This window comes from Amphiura filiformis, chromosome 12 (assembly GCF_039555335.1).
Source record: "Amphiura filiformis chromosome 12, Afil_fr2py, whole genome shotgun sequence".
Taxonomy (NCBI): Eukaryota; Metazoa; Echinodermata; class Ophiuroidea; order Amphilepidida; family Amphiuridae; genus Amphiura; species Amphiura filiformis.
This window is the reverse complement of record NC_092639.1, coordinates 11312288-11333982: the sequence shown is the minus strand read 5'-3', so window position 1 is coordinate 11333982 and position 21695 is coordinate 11312288. Positions and strand designations below refer to the sequence as shown.

The following is a 21695-nucleotide window of genomic DNA, read 5'->3' as shown; positions in this document are numbered from 1 at the left end:
ATTAATAATATTTATGTGTGAGAAGATTTTCTGGTTGGAAAAAGCAGGACGAATGATTGCAGCAGTCCACTAGTTCGTAGGACCGATCTAATTTTGTTTGTTTTTAAGGTGTCTATCGCAAAGTTGAACAGAAGAAATGAGCGATTTTACATTTCTATATTTGTTTTAATTAAAAACAAAATTACAGTTAATTTTATTTTCACTATATAAATATGTTCCATTTAACTCAGTGGCAACGGAAGAATTAAAATTCAGAGGGGACGAGCATAGTTTGTTTACTGGCACATTTGCAATTTCAATTGCAGACTGTTTGATCCCAAACTGAAGGTGAATATTTGTATTTAATGGGCCAGTGCGCGAGCAAAACCGTTGCAATTTGCCCCTATTTCAGTTTAAAAAAACCGGTGATTATTGGTCTAAAAATGAAGACACATCGGCAATTATTGTCTTTGCTTCTACTTTATAGAGACCTTCCCCCGAGTACTTCCCTCCATTTCGTTACATATGCCTTTTTGCTGGATAAACTTATTATATTGTTTGTTTTGTAACTCTCTTTAGTTGATACTACTCGTCCTGAAGTAATGAATTGTCGAAGTGGGGTGCAGACAACAACAGAACTTGGTAAGAATGGAACGATGGTCTCTTGGAGTGAGCCTAATGCAACTGACCTGTCTGGCATACCACGTAGAATACCATCTCATACACCTGGCTCAGAATTTCTTCTTGGAAGCACACGGGTTACATATGTCTTTGTTGATATGTCAAACAACACAGCTAACTGCACGTTTTTGGTAACGGTGGAAACAGGTTCGTTTATATGTAGGTAAAAGCACTACACGTATCATGAACGTGAATTTTGGAAGGGACTAAAATCTTCCTAGTTAAGTTTCACTCTCATCGAACAGGCAAAGTTCGCTAAACTAAGGACGGCTTTATAAGCAAATCTTAATTAAAATGATCAAGTGGTTGAGTATGTACCAGCGGAAATTATCATATGCGTTCGTAATAGAACAACCATGATTTAAGTGTCACCTCTGGTACTATTATGTTATATTGCAGTTGATACAACACCGCCAGTGGTAACTCAATGCCCTTCGGATTTTTTAAGTGTTGGCGGAAGACACATTTCATGGATAGAGCCTACTGCATTCGATTTGTCAGAAGATGTAACTGTGTTTAAATCTCATCTACCTGGAATGTTTATAACAAGCCCAACCGATATTGTGTATACGTTTGTGGACTCCTCAGAGAACAAGGGCTACTGTAATTTTACAGTATCATTAATAGGTATGTATATTATGATGAAATATGTTAAAATGTTTTATATAACTCATACAAAGATTCTTATCATTTGATTGGTCAATTACTATTGATAATTTTTGCTATTAATAGAAAAATACTATTGCACTTCGCGCCACTGCAATAGTTCATTTTCCATTGCACTAACGCGCAGCTATCATGGCAACGCTGACAGACATAATAAATACAGTTTGTAATATTGTTTTAACTTTTATTTTGTTTTTCTGGTGATTTATATGAGTTATATAACTTTGAATAATCTGGCATTTATCAGTGTCACGTTATGTAAAATTGGCTTGTTTAAGTTTTTTAGTAAGCATAAATTTATTTTAGCCGATTTGTATCATATAACGACGTCATGAATTCTTTGTTTTAAAGATGACGGGACGCCTCCAATGATTACTGAGTGCTCTGATGATATTGATGCTTTCGCCGAAATTGGTAACAGTGGGACACCAGTGTATTGGGCACAACCGACAGCAACTGACGACAATGAGCGTGTAATGTTATTACTAGCCACACATACTCCTGGGGAAATGTTTCCTATTGGGGAAACATTGGTACTCTACACATTTGCAGATGATTCCTTTAATATAGCCCGTTGCAATTTCACAATCACCGTCAGAGAAGGTAAAACGACAATGAACATCAACAAATAAACGCAATATTATATCAAAATTATATTATATTATATAAGTGTTTCAATAGAAACTTTTAAAACAGTGAATTTGTTTTGATTTAATAAAAGGTTTAATTCAATCTCCGACCATCATTATTCAGAAACAGGGTATCATTGTTATCAAAAAACCTTTGCAATCAAGGAGATGAAAATACGAGTACTGACTATTAGTGCTAACTCTAAGTTCGCTAGTCCGAAAATAAGTTCCATTAGTCCGAATTCTTTTTTTGCTAGTCCGAAAATAGTTTCATTATTCCGAAAAAGGTTAGCTAGTCCGAAAGCTGGGGTCAGGGTTAGGTTTAGGGGTAGGGTTGAACTAGGACAATCGAGCCTTAAGACTTAGCGTACCTAAGAAGTGTCTGTAAAAAAATGGGAGAGGAAGGGCCCAGGCGACACCTTTCAAGTCAATCAATTGCCATTGCAGTGCAAATTAGTTTTCATACTTCAAGTTTGAGCAGAACGTGTTACAGCCATCGCCCAAAGATATATAATTAGCATTTAATATATTTCAAGACGTTTGCACGCGTACGCAGATCAAACAAAAGAATCTGTAAATTCCAATATCAGAATATTGTGATTTATTGTTATCTTTGACAGTCGATACCAATCCTCCAGTAATCCACTCCTGTCCATCAGACATCACCAAAGATGTAGCGCCTGATACATTTTCAACACCTGTTTACTGGAGTCCACCATCAGCTATAGATGTATCAGGAAATGTCACACTTGCATCTCAAAGTCATCATCCCGGCGATCCATTCGCAGTTGGTGAAACTAATGTTGATTACCTCTTTATAGATGGTAGCAACAACGAAGCACTCTGTTCATTTTCAGTCAATATAAAAGAAGGTAACTGTGTAATTGAGAATGTCAACCATCTTGTATGCATCCTTTTTATTTGACATATAAACAAACACACTTTTGATGCAGTCATCCACTATTTCTTCAATGGCCGATAATAGATAATGTGTCATGTGTGTTATTCTGATATAATGTTTTGGGTTCAACCTTAATTAAGGGATCTGGAATGAGCGTTTTAAGTGTTTCGACAGTATTTTTTGTGGGACATGAAAGCACATCAGACATATCAAATTGCATTCTGAATACGAAGAATATCTTTCTGATATCAAATAATTTTCATTTTTTGAAATTCACGATATAATACAAATTTTATGACAAATTATAAAAATTTGATATTTTTCACATTTTTGATATATAACAGTCTTCGAAGTTAATTTTATAAATCTAATGATATATTCTTAAAGTGTATGTAGCTAGGAGGAAAAGCCGACGATCAATTGAAAAATTTGACCGTTAATATTGAAGATATGGATTTTTCCCCCAAAAGACCTATTTTTTTTGGTGTTTTGGGAAAAAAATCCATATCTTTAAGACGAAAGGTCAAAATTTTCAATTGATCGTCGGCTTTTCATCCCACCTACACACATTTTAAGTATAAATCATCAGATTTATAAAGTTTACTTGAGTACTGTTAAATATCAAAAATATCAATTTTTAATCATTTGCCATAAAATGTGTATTACATTGCGAATTTCAAAAATCAAAATTATTTGATATCAGAAGGACATTCTTCGTATTCAGAATGCAATTCGATATGTCTGATGTGCTCTAATGTCCCACAATAAATACTATCCAAACGTTCATACCCCATCCCTTAAGGAAAATTGCTACTCAGAAGAAATAGATATTCTGTATGAAATGGAGAACACATTTGCATTTGAAAAGTACAATTGCCATCTACCACCAACCAAAGTTTTAATTATAAACATTAATTTAATTTATAGTATTCACAGGGAATACCACTTACTTGTACACGGATACAACTTCTCCCGTGATCATTTACTGTCCTGTCGATATTTACGAGTATGCTGAGTTGGGCACATCACAACTTGCCGTTAATTGGATAGAGCCTACTGCGTTTGACCAACATGGAACTATAACATTGATGAATTCCACTCACAAATCTGGCGACTTATTCTTAGCGAATTCAACAACAGAAGTGTCTTATTTATTTGTCGATGACTCTCATAATTCTGCATCGTGTTCTTTTTCTGTTACGGTAACACCAGGTTTGTTTTATGTCACCATTTGGTTGTACACATTTGCGTTTATTGTTATTGTATTATCCATAACATTTAAGTGTTGAAGCGTTATTTGATCATACGATGACAATATTAAATCAAAGTGTGTTTTAATCAATTGACAAAAGCCTACAATTGTGACGTGGTATATCGAAAGCAGACACTTTTGGGCAGGATCGTAAAATAATGGAGAAATAGCCAAAAATCTGCCCGGGTGATTTTTTTCACAATTTGGATTTGTTGCGAATTTGTGATGTTATTAATGTTTAAAATATTGTCTGATATAGTTTCAGACTCGAATATATCTGGCATCTTGTATTTTTAACGTAATTCCTACTCCCAACATAAATTGTCAATAATATTTTAAAGGCCGATATCTCAATTTACAATTTTATAATACCATAACTTACGAGCGCAATATCTTCGCTTAGGAATGTCTGATGTCATTGGGGAAAACTGTAGAGCAAAGTATCTTTATATTCAAGATATGTAAAAACCATAAAATTGATAACCCCCTCAAAAGTGTCTGTTTTCCGTTTTTAGTTGATACAACACCTCCGGCAGTTGACTATTGTCCTGATGATATCACTGGAATAGTGGAGTTAGGGGTAACTACTGCAATTGCTTCATGGAGAGACCCACAAGCGTCGGATTTGTCTGGCAATGTAACCGTGTCTGACAAGTCACGGATTCCAACGGTATTTTCACCACTTAAGAATACACTTGTGAACTATATTTTCACTGACGATTCGGGAAATGAGGCCACTTGCAGTTTTCATGTTTCCTTTGTGATAGGTAAGTACGAGTTATAAATAAACAGTCTGATAAATAATCGGTTCCTAAAGAAATACTAATCTTCTGGACTGTATATAAATATAAATATAAAAAATATCAATTTGTATTGCCATAAAATTTGCAATATATCGCGAATTTCAAAAAAGGGCGAACATATTTGATATCAGAAAATTCCCCGTATTCAGAATGCAATTCGATATATCTGATGTACTCTCATATCCCACATGAATACTGTGCAAACGTTACTATCTGGTCCCTAAAGAGACGATTTTCAAAAATACTCATGGATATGAACAATATGCATGGACAACAGTGCTTCACCCTATAATATTTATACCATACTCTATTTCATTCTAAAATGGCTGACAGTTGACTCTACACCACCAGAAGTACTAAGTTGTCCACCAGACATTCAGTCATCAATGGAGCTCGGTATGACCGGAACAGCGGTTTTCTGGAATTACCCGTCGGTCACTGATCTTTCTGGAATTGTTCAAACCACTTCTATTCATCTGCCAGGACAAATATTTCCACCGGGACTGACTTTTGTTAAATACGTTTTTGAAGATCCATCACTCAACTCTGCCACATGCAATTTTACAATTTATGTCACGCCAGGTAAATTACTAAATATATACCATAACTCCTTTGGGCCAATAATTAAAGGAAAAATAGTTACACAAGAATATTAACCCATCGTTTTCAGATCGATATAAATAATCCATGTATTCAAACGGTGCCTGTGTAACACATTTCTTATAGCACAAATACCTGAGGTGATCGAAGCATCTTTTCCAATGAACTACATGGTCGTGAAATATTATCTATGTAGTTCATTCACTCATCTGTGTCATACACTGTCTCTGGCTATTATGACAACATATATTTTGGAAATAAGTGGTTATCAAACTGATGGATAGAAAACCTCAGTAGGAACTCAGGTTATGAAGTAAAAATAAAAACTTTGTTTAAGGGTAGATGTAACGTAACAAAGTTGCCGTAGACAAATCTAACCTATTGTCAGGTGCATGAACAAAGTTGCCATGGTTATGGTAGATGATGCCTAATTAGAAACTTACAGAACTGCGTGCGTACGTTTTTCTTTGTTTTTACAGTTGATACGACACAACCGAGTGTAAACTATTGTCCAGATGATATAATTAAGACAATCGAAATTGGCAAAGAGCACAGAAGTATTTCATGGGCTGAACCTATCGTCTCAGATAATTCTGGAAACGTATCACTCTCATATCAAAGTCATTTCTCAGGGAACAACTTTGTTGCAGGTAACACAAGCATCATGTATGTGTTTGTTGATGGCAGCGGAAATTCAGCGTCATGCGATTTTGAGATAACTTTGATGCCGGGTAATTATTAAATTCATTCATTCATTCATTCATTCATTCATTCATTCATTCATTCATTCATTCATTCATTCATTCATTCATTCATTCATTCATTCATTCACTCACTCATTCATTCATTCATTCATTCATTCATTCATTCATTCATTCATTCATTCATTCATTCATTACTTAATTCGTTTGTTCGTTTGCTTGTTTATTCACTTATCAGTGCATTTATTAATTCATTTATTCATTTAATATTCCATTTTTTAATGACATAAACACATATTACATATATCTAAGATTTTTGCTTTCTACTCTGGTTCCCTTCGCATCACGCACTATTCTTGAAATCATGGTGTTCCAACATATTGTGTTTTTCTCATGCTTTTTCTCCTATATTTAACATGATTAGAGGGAACGAAGTATAGAAATCTATATTACATTGGTTCATATTGCTTTCTAGATTTTAAAGGTAATTCAATTTAAAGTCCACTTCAAACGAAAACGAAAGAAATTGTTGCAATTAATCTTATCATTTTGATTTCTTAACTTGAAATAGTCGACACTGAGAGACCTGATATATTGCAATGTCCATCTGATATCCACTACAATGTTGAAATTGGATCTACTTTAACTGCTGTCAGCTGGACGGAGCCATCTGCTTCAGACGAATCGGGAAACGTAATCCTGCTTGTAAAGACGCATTCTACTGGTGAACATTTTGGAGTAGGAAAAACCACCGTTACGTACCTATTTGTTGACTCATCCAACAACATGGCGACATGTAGTTTCAATATCATTGGAAACGGCGGTAAAAAATAGGTTTTTGTTATTCATTTTAGTTAAGGCGCAAACCCTCAAAACAGACTTTGATATTGATATTACTTAAAGCCATATTATAACATTTGCTGAGGAAGATGCCCTCAATATTTTACATAATTATAATGTACTTTATTAAACTAACATACCCTGTAAAAATCGATTTCCGAGATTTTGAATAAAACGCTAGAACCGTCGTTTTATTATTACGATGGCAATATTAGTCGAACGTGTACTCGATGTTCATAACACAGCACGTACATGTACATGGCGACACACATAAAGGATCGTGTCGTAGCACAGCCGAATGGAGTGACACGCATTGACGACATCGGTGCTGGTAGTAAATTCCAATTTTCTTTGATTTACCTCAGTTGTTTAGCTGAAAATTAATAGGGGCATATCTGACAGTAAAAGCCAACATTTTGGAAAAAAAATACTAATCTAATTTTTATGGAAATGTTATAACATGGCTTTAATTAACAAACCATTCTCCCTCTGAATTGATTTATTTATATTATTTGTTTTTTAGTTGATACGCAACCACCAGAAATAATCAACTGTCCATCAGACGTGCATAAATATGTACCCATTGGAACGTCAAAAGTTCTTATTCGATGGAACGAGCCGTCGGCTAGTGATAACTCAGGATATGTCACCATTCGGAGCGCTTCACACAGACCCGGTGATTTATTCCCTATTGGTTCAACCCTTGTTTCATACACCTATGTCGATGGCTCAAACAACAGTATTAGTTGTAACTTCACAATATCGGTGTCTCAGGGTAAGTACGGGATTTAAAAAATTGTTAAGCGATTTTTCACTAAAAAGAATATACGTTATGTCATTGGTAACGCAGCTAAAAATTACAGACAAGCGTTTCTATTAAATTTTCATCAATACACTTAAGACTGTTGACATGGGTAGTAAAATTGAAACACAAATTTAAAACTAATGGACAACATTATTAATGCGTTTTTATCGTTACATACATGTAGTTGATGCCAAGAGACCTGAAATAATGCACTGTCCGTCTGATATTTTCACTGATGTTGAAATTGGATCTTCTGGAACTGTTGTAACATGGACGGAGCCATCCATTACAGATGACTCAGGAAATGTGACACTGCTGGTAAAGACGCATTCTCCTGGAGCACAGTTTGGAATAGGAAGGACCACAGTAACATACTTATTTGCTGACTCATCCGACAACATGGCGACATGCAATTTTCATATCATTGGGAAAGGTGGTAAGTGAGGGCTATATGACAAGATATAAAGTTGAAAAAACCACCTCATACACCCACTGACAGTATGTTGCTAAAAATGAAAAAAACGAAGTAGCTATACTTTTGCTATGAATAACTGCAGCTATGTCATAAAATATTGCGAATTTCATTTATTATAACGATAAGTTGTCAACAAATACCAAACGAAATAGTAGATCGGTGGGTGATAAAGTAAGTAGTTGGTCATGATCTGATCACAGTGGCTCAATGCATTGTGCCCCGGACCATTCAACCTCAATAATGAGAGTGTGCATCATAATGCATGGTTCGAGTACCGAGTATAGCTTTTACTTCCGAGTTGTTTCCCCCTCCCAAAAGAACGTTTCCTTAGTCATGTGCTAGTATTGTATGTAGTAGGCCTTGTATCAACATTTAGATTTCCCCTCGCGTCAAATATGGTGGATGCGAGATTTCCAGCCACTAGAATTGCGGGTATTGCACGTATTGGTATTTAAAAATTTTTTTTTTTTAATCTGAAAGTATAAGATAAGTAAACGAGTATTTTTTGGATTTAAGGTATTAATGAATTGCTGTGACTCCTTCGCTAAGTTAGCATTTGACGGTCTCATTAATTGAAAGGTGTCACGCTTTATTGTATAGTGGCATTGTAAGTAACGTACGTACTGCCTAAAGCAAAACTTTTATCATAATATACTTAACTGATTTTTTTTCTTGTAATGATTAAAATCAAATTACATCCTTTTCAGTTGATATGCAGCCACCAGAAGTAATCAACTGCCCACAAGACGTGCATAAACGTACAGAAATTGGCACACCACCTGTTCTTGTTCAATGGAATGATCCGTTAGTTAGTGACAACTCAGGATTTGTGACAATTCGTAACGCTTCACACATGTCCGGTGACTTATTCTCCGTTGGTTCAACTCGTGTGTCATACGTGTATACCGATCGTTCAAATAACAGTGTTACGTGCAACTTCACAATATTAGTGTCCGAGGGTAAGTGTTGACATTTATCAAACATGGTATGATTTCCGAACTATATGACAAATCAAAATTCAGCATTTAAATAACGTCACACATTTAAAAATCCTTTCATATGATTATATGGGTCCAAAATCCACAAAATGAAAATTTCGCCTTAACGTTCCAAAGTCTAATGCTATTATCTACCCATGTCATTATCCGTGTGTTTTGTTTTAATCTTTGATGTAGCCAAACCTCATCCGTGGACAGAGTGAAAAACGAGTACATTGCTTAAAGAGGGCATATCTTCAAAAATTATCAGCCGATTGAAATAATTGTTTTGATTTATTAAATCCTACGATTTAAGGTTTCTTTACATGTCAAAATACATTTGATCAACTTTTCAGAAGTAAGAGAAAAATAGGGCGCAATGAAGTTTGTGTTTTCTGTATAACATTCTGTATAACATTATTTTCATGCTTGTCGGACGGTTATGTTCCGTTCCTACTTTGGCACACGTTAAGGCGATCCTGGACCGCTGTGTGACGCGGTTGAACGTGAGTTCGCTATCGCGTCAAACGTTGCGTTTAAAAAAAAAAAAAAAAAACCCGCATGTGATTGGGTCTCGCCAATTATGCTTTCTCAGGCACATTATTTGGATGTAAACGATATTATATTATCTTTTATTACTTAAATAGTCGATACCAAGAGACCTGAAATATTGCATTGTCCGTCTGATATTCCCACTGATGTTGAAATTGGGTCAACTGGGACTGCAGTAACCTGGATAGAGCCATCTGCTACAGATGAATCAGGAAACTCCACTGTGCTTGTCAAGACGCATTCTTCCGGACAACAGTTTGGAGTGGGGAAAACTACTGTTACCTATTTGTTTGCGGATACATCAAATAACGTTGAAAAATGCTCCTTTCAGATAATTGGCAGAAGTGGTAGGTTGAATATCAGTTTGTGTAATTTTAGTATTACAATGCCACTTGCCAAATCATGTCAATTCGAAGGCAACGACATTATATTATATCGATGTTCAAAATACATATTTGCGAAACTGACCCATCTTCAATGGTTTCTGTATCCAATAATGACAGGATGCAGGATGCGTATCCCCATTACCTACTTTACTTATATTATACTGGGGAAACGATTAAAGGAGTATTTCGTGATCCTAGCATCCTCTATTTATGTCGTTTTCATTAGATATCCACGAAAAAAACCTATTCCCAAAATTTCAGTTGATTCCGATTTTGTGTTCGCGAGTTATGCATGACTATGTGTATTACACTGCTCCATAGACAATGCGTTGTAATTTCGTTCTGGTGCACCAGAACGAAATTCAAATTTCACGATATCTTTGCTAAACGAATTAATCTGCAAGAAATATTTTGTACATAAACATTATGTAGCCAGAGGTTTCCAGTGATATAGAAATCTCAACTTTTTTTGAGAAAAATGGGGGGATGAGGCTGTGGATCACGAAATGCCCCTTTAAGCATCAGTAATGATCTCCTTCACTTGTGTACTTGCGTAATATTTATGTGTATTGTATACCTCGACTGCCAACATTAGACCCAGTTTTAACCACCGTTTATTAGTGGGAGCTGGTAGCCTAATGGATAAGGCGCCCGTTTAGAGATCGGAAGGTCGTGGGTTCGATTCCCATGCCGGCACATTCCCTTTTTTTTCAAGTTGGGTTGTGTGCCGGTGGAGATTTGTATTTATTTGTTGTCTTGTTTAATTGTAACACTTTTTCTTGGTAAACTGTTCATTCTTTCTTATTTAATATATTCAGTTTCCTCTCGTAGCGAGCAATCGTTCCCCATTGTGTTTATTTGTTCTTGTGCAGGATGCGTATCCCCATTACCTACTTTACATATATTTATACTTGGGAAACGATTAAGCATCAGTAATGATCTCCTTCACTTGTGTACTTGCGTAATATTTGTTTGTGTGTAGGCTATTGTATACCTCGACTGCCAACATTAGACCCAGTTTTAACCACTGTTTATCAGTGGGAGCTGGTAGCCTAATGGATAAGGCGTCCGTCTGCAGATCGGAAGGTCGTGGGTTCGATTCCCATGCCGGCACATTCCCTTGCTTATTTGTTTTCAAGGTGGGTTGTGTGCCGGTCGGGATTTGTATTTATTTGTTGTCTTGTTTAACTGTAACACTTTGGGTTGGTAAACTGTTCATTCTTTCTTATCCAATAATAGTTGACACAAATCCACCACAAATCACAAGCTGTCCTTCAAATATCGAAGAATTTGCCGAAATTGGTACCAATGGATCTTCAGCCTTATGGAGTGTCCCTATAGCAGTAGACCATTCTGGGACAGTGAAATTTAAATCCTCTCATTTGCCTGGGCAAATGTTTCCTGTTGGCTTAACATCGGTGTCATACACATTTCAAGATATGTCGCTAAATAAAGCTGAATGTAACTTCACTGTAACCATTGCTAACAGTAAGTTGTAACTATACTCAATCTATACAATATTTGTCTAACTAATTAAAGCTGGACATAATAATAGTCACTAAGAATTGCAGATTATTATAAGTAGTTTGACACCTGTTATCTTAGTATAATTATCTAGTCCTCATGGCTGTGACGCAATCAATGCCAAAGTAACTTAATAAATATCAATACATTTCCATTTTGAAGTTGACACAACACCTCCTGAAATAGAAATTTGTCCCCGAGATATCAACGCAGTCACAGAGCTAGGAAACATGCGTAAGACGGTGTATTGGACACAGCCGAAAGCCTCCGATAGTTCAGGCAATGTGGCGTTATCGAGACAGAGCCATTATTCTGGAGACGACTTCCCAATTGGCATGACTGAAATTAGTTACGAGTACATCGATGGAACTGGCAATGCTGCTTGGTGCAACTTTAGTGTAGTTGTGAACACCGGTATTTGTAATGTTTTTTTGTTTTGTTTTTGCTTGCCAGACGTTAAATCGTTCGCTTCGTCACCATTTGTGATATGTTCGTCGTGTAGCCGTTATTGTGTTATAATGTAGGCCTACTGATATTGAAATAATTCACGGTAAAATGTCAGATTCCACCAACTTCGCATGTAAAACTTGCGTACTGAAAACACCATGAAATTGTTTGCACTTGATGTGTGTTTCCGCCCGTACCGTACCGACTATACTATTTTTAAGCAAGCACAAAAAAAATTATGAAAATGCATGCTTTGAATTTTGCATATTTACAGAGGATACCATCGCCCCGACAATAACATATTGTCCATCAAATGTCGTGGCCAAAGTTGAAGAAGGATCTATGTCAGCACAGGTTTCTTGGAAGGAGCCATCTGCTATGGATGCATCTGGCAATGCCACCTTGCTTGTTAAGACTCATCAATCAGGGGAGAAATTTGGGATCGGTGCAAATACGGTTATGTATATTTTTGCTGATAATTCTAACAATATGGCATTTTGCACCTTTTCAATCGAAGTCAATTCTGGTAAGTAGTCTCTACACTATTACAAAATGTTACTGCATTGCTATCTTCTTATTTTCGTGGCCCCCCTACGAATTTCATAGCAACACAGATTCAATGTTACCATTGGCAAAATACGGTAATGCGATATATAACAAATACAAAATGTACCTGGCAATAAAAGGAAAATTGCAAAGTAGTCTCTGTACCATGATGAAGGCGAATTATGTTGGCTAGTGATCTAGGTGAAGTTCTATATTTTAATAAAAGTCGAATATTTTCATTCTTATAGAAGTTGCAACTGTACGTTTCATTTTATCTGTATCTTGGTAGGTATTACAGATTTGGATTGAACATATCTTTGTCTTTCATTGTTTTTAAACCAAATATCGAATTTATTTTATATAGGAGATATAATACCGCCTGATATAGAGTTCTGCCCACTGGACATTTACAAAACTGTCGAAATTGGCACACCACATGTTCAAGCGTCTTGGGAGGAGCCAAGAGCTAGCGATAAGTCAGGACATGTTTTCTTGGTCAATGCTACACACGGTGCCGGCGACGTCTTTAAACTAGGTTCAACTCTGGTACGGTACACATTTGTCGATGGAGCTAATAATAGTGCAACATGCCAATTCCATGTACTTGTGTCTGAAAGTAAGTGGGAGTTCCCAGCAAACACAAAACGTTTTCGACATCATTCGCAAAAGGTTATAAAAGGTTGTCAGAAAATGTTTAAATGTCGGGTTATATAAAGGGTATATTAAGGGTATAAAACGTTTTCATAACATTTAAAAACATTTTTTGATAATCTACTGCCCATCAAACACAAAACGTTTTGCAGAAAATGTTTAAATGTCGGGTTATATAAAGGGTATAAAAACGTTTTAATAACATTCCAAAAACATTTTTGAAAACTTGATATAAAACATTCTAAACAGAATGTTTTTTTTGGGGTTAAAAAATATTTTGCGAAAAATGTTTGCCCAAAATATTTGCAATAACGTTTTAATAACGTTTTCAGGACCTTTATATAACCCGACATTTAAATGTTATTAAAACGTTTTGAATAAAACATTTTAAGAACATTTCTGTGCTTGCTGAGTGCAAATATTTTAACATAATGTTATTTAAGTGTTGACAAAATATTTCGCAAAAAACGTTTGCGAAAATAGTTTACAATAACATTTTTAAAAACATTTAAAAATATTGTTGTAGTGTGTTTTCATATAAAACGTTTTTAAAACGTTTTCATGACCTTTATATAACCCGACATTTTAATGTTATTAAAACGTTTTTACCGAAACCAAAAGCCAAAATATAACATATTTATAACGTTTTTAAAACGTTTTTGTGTTTGCTGGGTTCATACGTACACGTACTTGGAAAAATTATATGTTTCGGTGCTAGTTCATATACTTTTAAAGGTTGTTTTTATTTTTTTAAATTTTATGAAAGTTTTTTCTATGGTAGGTTTTATTCAAATTAAAAATTGTATATTTTCTACAACACATTTTTTAAACATCTAACTAGGCACATGATTGTAATTAATAGCTCTTGGTTTCATTCCAAAAATGCCCAAATCTGAAGCGTAGTGAATTGTGGGTGTTCTGGTATAGTTTATTTCCAAGCATGCAATATTAAATTTTTAATTATGCTCATACTTTTCACTCTTGAAGCTGATTCTCAAGCACCTACGATCTTATTCTGCCCAAGTAACATGACGGTGGAGCTCGACCAGGGATCAAATGGAGCTATCGTGAATTGGAAAGAACCAGTAGTAGAAGACGCCTCGGGTTATGCAATGCTTTTGATACAAACGCATGTCTCTGGAACCTTCTTTACTATGGGAACAACGATTGTATCATATATATTCCGGGATAATGCCAACAACATGGAGAAGTGTTCGTTTACTGTGACTCTTACTAGAGGTAAATCGGAGCAGTTGTGTTAAATTTCTTACCCTGTATTGTATAGCGACATAATAACTGGCTGTATTTGACTTTCGACTTGCATACTATTTTCAACCATGTAGATCTAATTTTTATTTAAAACAATAGAAAAATAACCTCTTTATAAAACTTTCAACTGTTTAAATTGTGAAAATACATTAAATAACTTTATAAAATGTTGAAAATTCGGAACGAGCATAAACACGTGAGAACTTTTTAACACGGTTTTGAAATCAAAGAATGCATTTTGGGTTGATATTCTCTAAGTAGTAAATGTGGAAACGTGCTGTCACCACCACGTGTCCACATGACTTATTGTCGTCTGCCGATGAAGTTGTAATGGACTAGCTTTGTTCAACTCACGTCAAGCATTACTAAAAGTTCCACGAACTCTATACACTAATGGTTAAATACCACTAATTATGTATTACACGGGTTTCAATGGGAAAATGCCTAATTTCGGGTGGAATTTTCTCATATTCAGAACTCTCACAGTTCAATGCCACTAATATCAGGTGAATCTATATAATTTAGATGACAATTGATCAAAAATTCAACATAGGTTGACCTGAGACTTTTCTTGTTTTAACGCACTGAACCGTAAACACCTTGAAATGACAGTGCGCCCTCGAAGCTGAAAGTTACAATATGATAGGGCGAATATTTACTAAAAACCGAAGCCGTGCGTATGAATTTTGGTACTATTACAAGAAAAATGTCATATAATGAGAGAAAATGTACCATTTTGAAGCATCGAACTCTAAAAAGTACTTTTTAGCTATATAACTTGATCAATTTCAGCGATTTTAATGCAGTGTTTTAGAATGCCATGAAAACAAATAGTTACTCGTCGTATTTCAATGTATCGCCCAGGCCTATTAGTGGTATTTAACCTAATACACATGACATGATAATTATTGTAGCATGATTTATCTTCAGGCACTGGAATATCTCCAATGATTTTCAACTGCCCTTCAAATATTGTCACCAGAGTTGAACCAGGAAGAGATTCAACCAGCGTGACTTGGAGTGAACCATATGCCATCAACCTTTCAGCAGCTGCGACGATATCTAGTAATCACAAGACAAATGAATCATTTCCAATTGGTTCGACTCCAGTTGTATACACTTTTGAAGATTCCGATGGTTACAAAGAATTTTGTAACTTTACAGTTGTTGTGCTTGAAAACGGTAAGAATTTGTTGTTATGATGCTTAAAATTACTCAAGAACTGATACACATATGATAAATGAAGTAACAAATATATATCGTTCATACATTCTTAGCAAGCGAGAACAAAGCCCGGAACAAAGCAGGGCAAACGTAAGAAACACATTAATCGTGTATGATGCATCGCGTTCCATATTGTTAGGGACATTTTTTGTTATTAAAACAATCAAAATCAAGGGGATATGTTTTTAGTAAATTCGTGTCACTTTTTGCTCGAGAAATTGTACAAATTAATCCGCTTGTACCGAGATGTTGATGCGTAATGCATTCCCCGCTGCATTAGACGCATCAACATTTCAGTACGGATGCATTATTTTGCACAATTGTTACTCCCAGCAAGTTATACGCATTTATTAATCTAAAATTAGGGTACAGAAAACAAATCCTTGGAACAAATTATATTTTACCAACGTTGAAGCTGTAAAGAGAAGGCGGTATTAACTCATTCAACCATACTAGCCTACTCCATAATTCTTTCAGCATGACACCTGTTCGACAACCAATTAATTGGAGTAGTCGACAACATTATATCGGCGCACCATCCTCCAAGAGCAGAATGCGTGAGCATCTTATTTCACGTGCCTGATGCTTTACTGTACCTCACTGATTGGCCCATGTGATTGTCTTTTATAGTGCATATGTGCCTATATAGGTTCCTGCGTCACTCCTCATGGGCTATTGTTCACTCTAGCATTTTATATATAAAAATAAGGCGGAGGTCACTTTCTGGAAAGCTGGACTGAATGATATAATTTGATACACTCTCTATCTGGGTCATATATAATGCCTTTGACTGTATGACTAGCTTACAATTGATCATTTCTGGGACATGGAAAATCGTTAGGAGATTGGGAACTAAAACTGCATGTCAAGAAGAATTGCTCAAAACATGTAAGGGACTTATACCCTAACATTCCAAGAATGATAGTATCTGTTAACAGATTATGCAGTAAATTCATTATCTTTCAGATTATTCGCCAGGTAATGGTGCAGTCAACCGTTTTCGACAATCGGAAGGCTCGGATGGTGGGACAGGGGTGTCTTATGCCGCTTTGGTTCTGTCGCTGTTGGTCATATTGCTTGTCATCTTTGTGGTGCTGGTTATCGTTTATTATCGGTACGTATCAGAACAAGAAGTGACAATACTTGCATGCCACCTATCACTCCTCTCAAAGTACAGCAATGAATATAACTTACAACGTTACATACTATACCTATATAATACATGTACAATTTACATTATTCTTTAGGTATTGTTTCATCATGCCTTTCAGTCATTATATTAACGTATTGTTTCACCATGGTTTTTAGTCATTATATTAACATTGAGTTTCCCCATGTATATACTTTATTACAGGAGGAAAACCAAGAATGACAACATCACACTTGAAGGTTTGGCAATGTCCACAACGAGTTCTCTGAAATCAATTAACTTATAAACAGTAATAATCAGTGGCGTATAGCCAGGTTTTCGGAACCGGGTGGGCACAACTTGTAAATGTACCGACGGAAATTATTTTGCCGACCGAAGTTGTGAATTGTTGACCCCAATTTTTTTGGCCAGTGCGGTCCTCGAAAATCTAAAAATGGGGGGGCCTAGCTTGCTGCTAGATTTATACATTATTTTACCCAGTTGTCAATTATCAAGATGAATTATAAAAAAGTACTGATGATACAGATAAGGACTAAGTACGCTCTTTAAAATAGCCAGTTTAAACATTATATTTAGAATCAGTTTCGCACTTATTTCAGTCTCGTATGTACTAGCATAAAGTATGTTCTGTAAATTTAAACAGACATATTTATATTCAGATTTGAAGTCAATGATTACAATACTTACAAATTAATAATAAGAGTAATTGATGCAAATTGAAATTAGGATGAATAAGCTTTTGTAATTAAAGTTTCGAGTTCATAGTTTATACCACCTAGATGAATGAAACACCACAAGCGACATACTAGTAATGGAACAAGCATATTTATGTTCAGATTTGCATACATTTAATTACATCAATGATTACGTTACTTTATACAGATTGGTTCAAACAGAAAGACTGATACAAATTAGGATGAAATACGCTTTTGTAAATAGCTTTGATTTAACTAAAATATGAATAAAGCGATATGATTTATAGTGCGCTGAGCATAGGCACAACGTCTAGACGTTGATCGACAAGCTTCACCACACTTTACAGGTTGTCGCTACAGCCCCACATCATTCAACTTCATCACCTTTTAACAACAACTCAGATATTTGCTGCTTAGAAGTGCAGACCTTAGGCTTAGTCATTCTACAATTAACTTTCGCAGCCAGAACCAGCCTCCTGAGTTTCGTAAGGGTTACAACGAGACAATTTTTCAACGAGAGCGTACTGAACTACCACAAGGGTTCGAACCTGTAACCTCTCGCACCATAATTGAACGCTTTATCGATTGACTACAACTAGACAGGTTCATTATGCTATTTTGCATACATTTTAAAAATTGAGTGAATGATTTATAATGCTTCGTTCATATTAGTCAAAACAGGAGTACTGATACGGAATAGGTTGAAAGACCCTTTTGTAAATAGCTTTGAATATAGACGTGTAATTAGATTTGCATATCACTTATACTTAAAAGTATATTGCAAATAGTTTTACAGTAAAACATATTTATAAAATTGAATATTCATACGTAGTGGTATAAATTAAATTAGAAGAATTTTTGACTTCAATAATACTTAAAATGTGATCGCTTACCGGGAGTGCTTTCACAATACCAACTGCGTCCTCAGCCAAGATCACCAGGGGGACGAGGGGGACGAGGACAACACCTTTGACGTTATAACACCCGGCTGATGACGCAGTTGGTACTGTGAAAGCGCTCCCGGTAAGCGATCAAATTTATAGTGTTGAAGTCAAAAATTCGTCTAATTTAAAACATATTTAGTTTAAAATATCACAAGTACTGATGCAAAATAAGTCAGGTTCGGGTATTTTTAATTAATCAAGGATAACAAAGATGCAAATGTAGATCTAAATAAAAGTGCAGTGTGTAAGTGTTGCGATAACGTTTGGTTTCCTCTCATTACTTCGTGTATTTCATGATATATAGGAATCCCTTACTCAAACGATAAACTCACTAAGATATGGTGGCGATATTTGTGTCTTCGTATCTTTTACTCGCTATAGTACTGAGACTTGCCATAGACGTGCCCAGTCCGTCCATTTCTACACTGTTGGAAGCTGTCTTCCGTTTCCTAAAACGACAACAACAGCAAAATAGAGAAATTATTGTAATTAAACGGTTTAAGGACATGCTATTAAGGTGGTACTACACCCCTTGATAAATTTGTGACTACTTATGCATTTTTCTCAAAAATAATAACACACTGGTAATAAAAGTTATGTATATTATAGGGACAATGAACCCATATACTGGAATTACAGTGACTCAAGACAAGCGGTACGTTATTTATGATAAGAAAAGAGGTACCGCTAGAATGTACCTCATTTCTTAACATATATAATGAACCACTTGTCTTGAATCACTGAAATTACAGTGAATTAATTGGATTCCTTGCCCCTATAATATACATAACTTTTGTTACCAGTGTGATTTTATTTTTAAAGAAAAATGCAAAATTAGTCACAAAATTTATCAGGGGGTGTAGTCACATCAAGGACATACTATTAAGGTAATAATAGCGTGAAAAAATATTTGACGCACGTACAGTCAAAATCTGATTCTTATATAGATTAATTGAGTTTCGCTACTCAAATTATTGTTGAATAAATGTACCGTTAAATGAAAAGATTTTTCAAACATCCATATGTACGTAATAATACCATTTTAGCATCAACCACTCTCCACACTGAAACAACATTAACCAAAACAATATGATTGAAATATTAACAACAATAATAATAATAACAATTTTAATCAAATTTTAACCAATAAAGTTAATCGATATGAATACAAGATGCAAATAATGAAGGCACAAAAAGGTAGGCATAACAATTAACCGTTAAACATTACGCGTCCCATACTTGGAAGAAAGTTTTAACCATTGCATATATTGCCTCACTTACATGCGTCTTATTAATAACCTCATCCCTCCACTTTACCCCATCAAATCAATTGTGGTGTAACACGTTTGAGACTAATTCAACTCCTAATTTCAATATGTTAATGAGAAAAATAGTACCTGTCATTTGAAATCAGTTTATTACAGGATCATGATGGTTATCATTAATTAAAAAAAACATTTGTAGATTGCCAGTATCACTCTGTATAAATATCAGTAATTACATATGGACTTAGTCACATTTTATACTAGGAACATTTTGATGTTCTTTTTGCATGACTGTTTGAAAGGGAGAACATTTTATGTTATACATAAGTTTTAAATAATTTGATTTTCTAAATATATCAGGTCACCTTCCTGTAAACATAATATCGCCAAAACCAATTTGATACTCTACCTTCTGCAGAATACACGAAGTAAGGCAATAGTGCCTATCACCACAATGATAACCAACAATAACAATCCAGCTAAGCTCACTCCTAAATATTTTGTTCCGTTCGATGAATATCCTTCTGGTTTTTGCTTAAGAGATTCAAAACTTTCTAGAATAAAAAAAGAAGCAGTATTAAAGATTTATATATTTTATCATACAAAATATTTCATATATATAGTTATAAAATAATATAAAATGTAACTTGTTTCTCTATTTCATTCAAGTATTAGAACAGCGGAAAAATATTGATTTTCTCTACGACAGTGCAAAAACAGAGCTTAAGCAACTAAAACAAATAAAATGAAAAAATTTTTTTTTACTAGGGTTGCCCGACTTCAGCGCTTTTATTAGTCGGCTAGTCGGCACCAGCTAGTCGCGACTACTCGACAATCATGGTCACTTTGACGTCTAAAATACCGATTTTAACACGTGTGAGGTATGTTTCAAAATAAAAGACACAAAGTCTTGAAACATTATGAAGACCTGAGCGCAAGAAGACCGTAAGTCCACTTGGCCCCTCAACATTAAACAATTAAAGTGCATGGAGTTAACATCTGGAACTCCATTCCCATTTCCATCCATAATGCCACATCCACAATCTCCTTTAAACACCATTAAGAGCAATTTACTTTCTTAACCGGTTTACCAGTAATTCTCTTTGACTTTTGTTCACATCTTATTTTATTGTAATGTAATGTCTTGTCTTTTTCTGTTTGTCTGTTCAACCGCAGACCCTTGAATGTGTTTTTTTGTACTGTTTGCCGGCAACCCGCACCCCACGAGCTTGCTCCGCGCGTGTTGCCCCACAACTCCTTTTCAGGTCTTTCATTGATGCTACTCGTTATATTTTATCTCAGGCTCACTTTTGTCCTGTCTCTTGCCCAATCACATGGTTGTTTGTTCTACCGTGATCGCATTTGACTGTCAGCAGTGGGCTTGTGATCGGATAGACTACTTGCCAAAATATGCTATTTGTTTCGCTAATTCTGGCATTTGTCATTATATCAAGTTGTGAAATAAATATTTCTTGAATTGAATTGAATTGAATTGAATTGAATTGAATTGAATTGAATTGAATTGAATTGAATTGAATTATCTAATCCTATTTATTGTTTGCTAATTAAGGTACCGGTCTCCTTTTTTAGGATAAATCAACAACAGCAAATCAATTATGTGCTTTCAGATCAAGCTTAGTTTAGATTAATGTCCACACCATGGTCCACACTCAGTCTGGATTTTGAAACGGGTTTTAGTTGAAAATGAAGGTAAATTCTGGAAAATATTTGCA

General features: G+C 35.2%; 2 protein-coding genes across 3 annotated transcripts in view; one reads left to right on the top strand and one right to left on the bottom strand.

Annotated features, from left to right (window-relative positions):
• The first annotated feature begins 615 nt into the window (after nucleotides 1–615).
• Nucleotides 616–18933, top strand: LOC140165787 (hyalin-like). Of its 2 annotated transcripts, XM_072189109.1 has the most exons (21): nucleotides 616–807; nucleotides 1060–1287; nucleotides 1678–1929; nucleotides 2576–2827; nucleotides 3784–4068; nucleotides 4624–4875; nucleotides 5245–5493; nucleotides 5991–6242; nucleotides 6784–7035; nucleotides 7576–7827; nucleotides 8042–8293; nucleotides 9040–9291; nucleotides 9957–10208; nucleotides 11487–11735; nucleotides 11934–12185; nucleotides 12493–12744; nucleotides 13129–13380; nucleotides 14403–14654; nucleotides 15615–15866; nucleotides 16875–17022; nucleotides 17263–18933. In XM_072189109.1, exons 1-21 carry the CDS (start codon nucleotides 636–638, stop codon nucleotides 17342–17344), a joined length of 4941 nt encoding a protein of 1646 aa, XP_072045210.1. In that variant the 5' UTR covers nucleotides 616–635; the 3' UTR covers nucleotides 17345–18933. The 2 variants fall into 2 exon arrangements, with proteins under 2 accessions (XP_072045210.1, XP_072045211.1); XM_072189110.1 differs by lacking the exon at nucleotides 11487–11735.
• Nucleotides 18920–21695, bottom strand: part of LOC140166624 (uncharacterized) — a 26272-nt gene continuing 23496 nt past the window's right edge. Inside the window, exons 19-20 of the mRNA XM_072190123.1 lie at nucleotides 20372–20516; nucleotides 18920–19146 (exon numbers count right to left, since the gene is read on the bottom strand). Of these exons, the coding sequence (XP_072046224.1) occupies nucleotides 19029–19146; nucleotides 20372–20516 (263 nt within the window). The 3' untranslated portion in view covers nucleotides 18920–19028. The remainder of the gene's footprint in view (nucleotides 19147–20371; nucleotides 20517–21695) is intronic.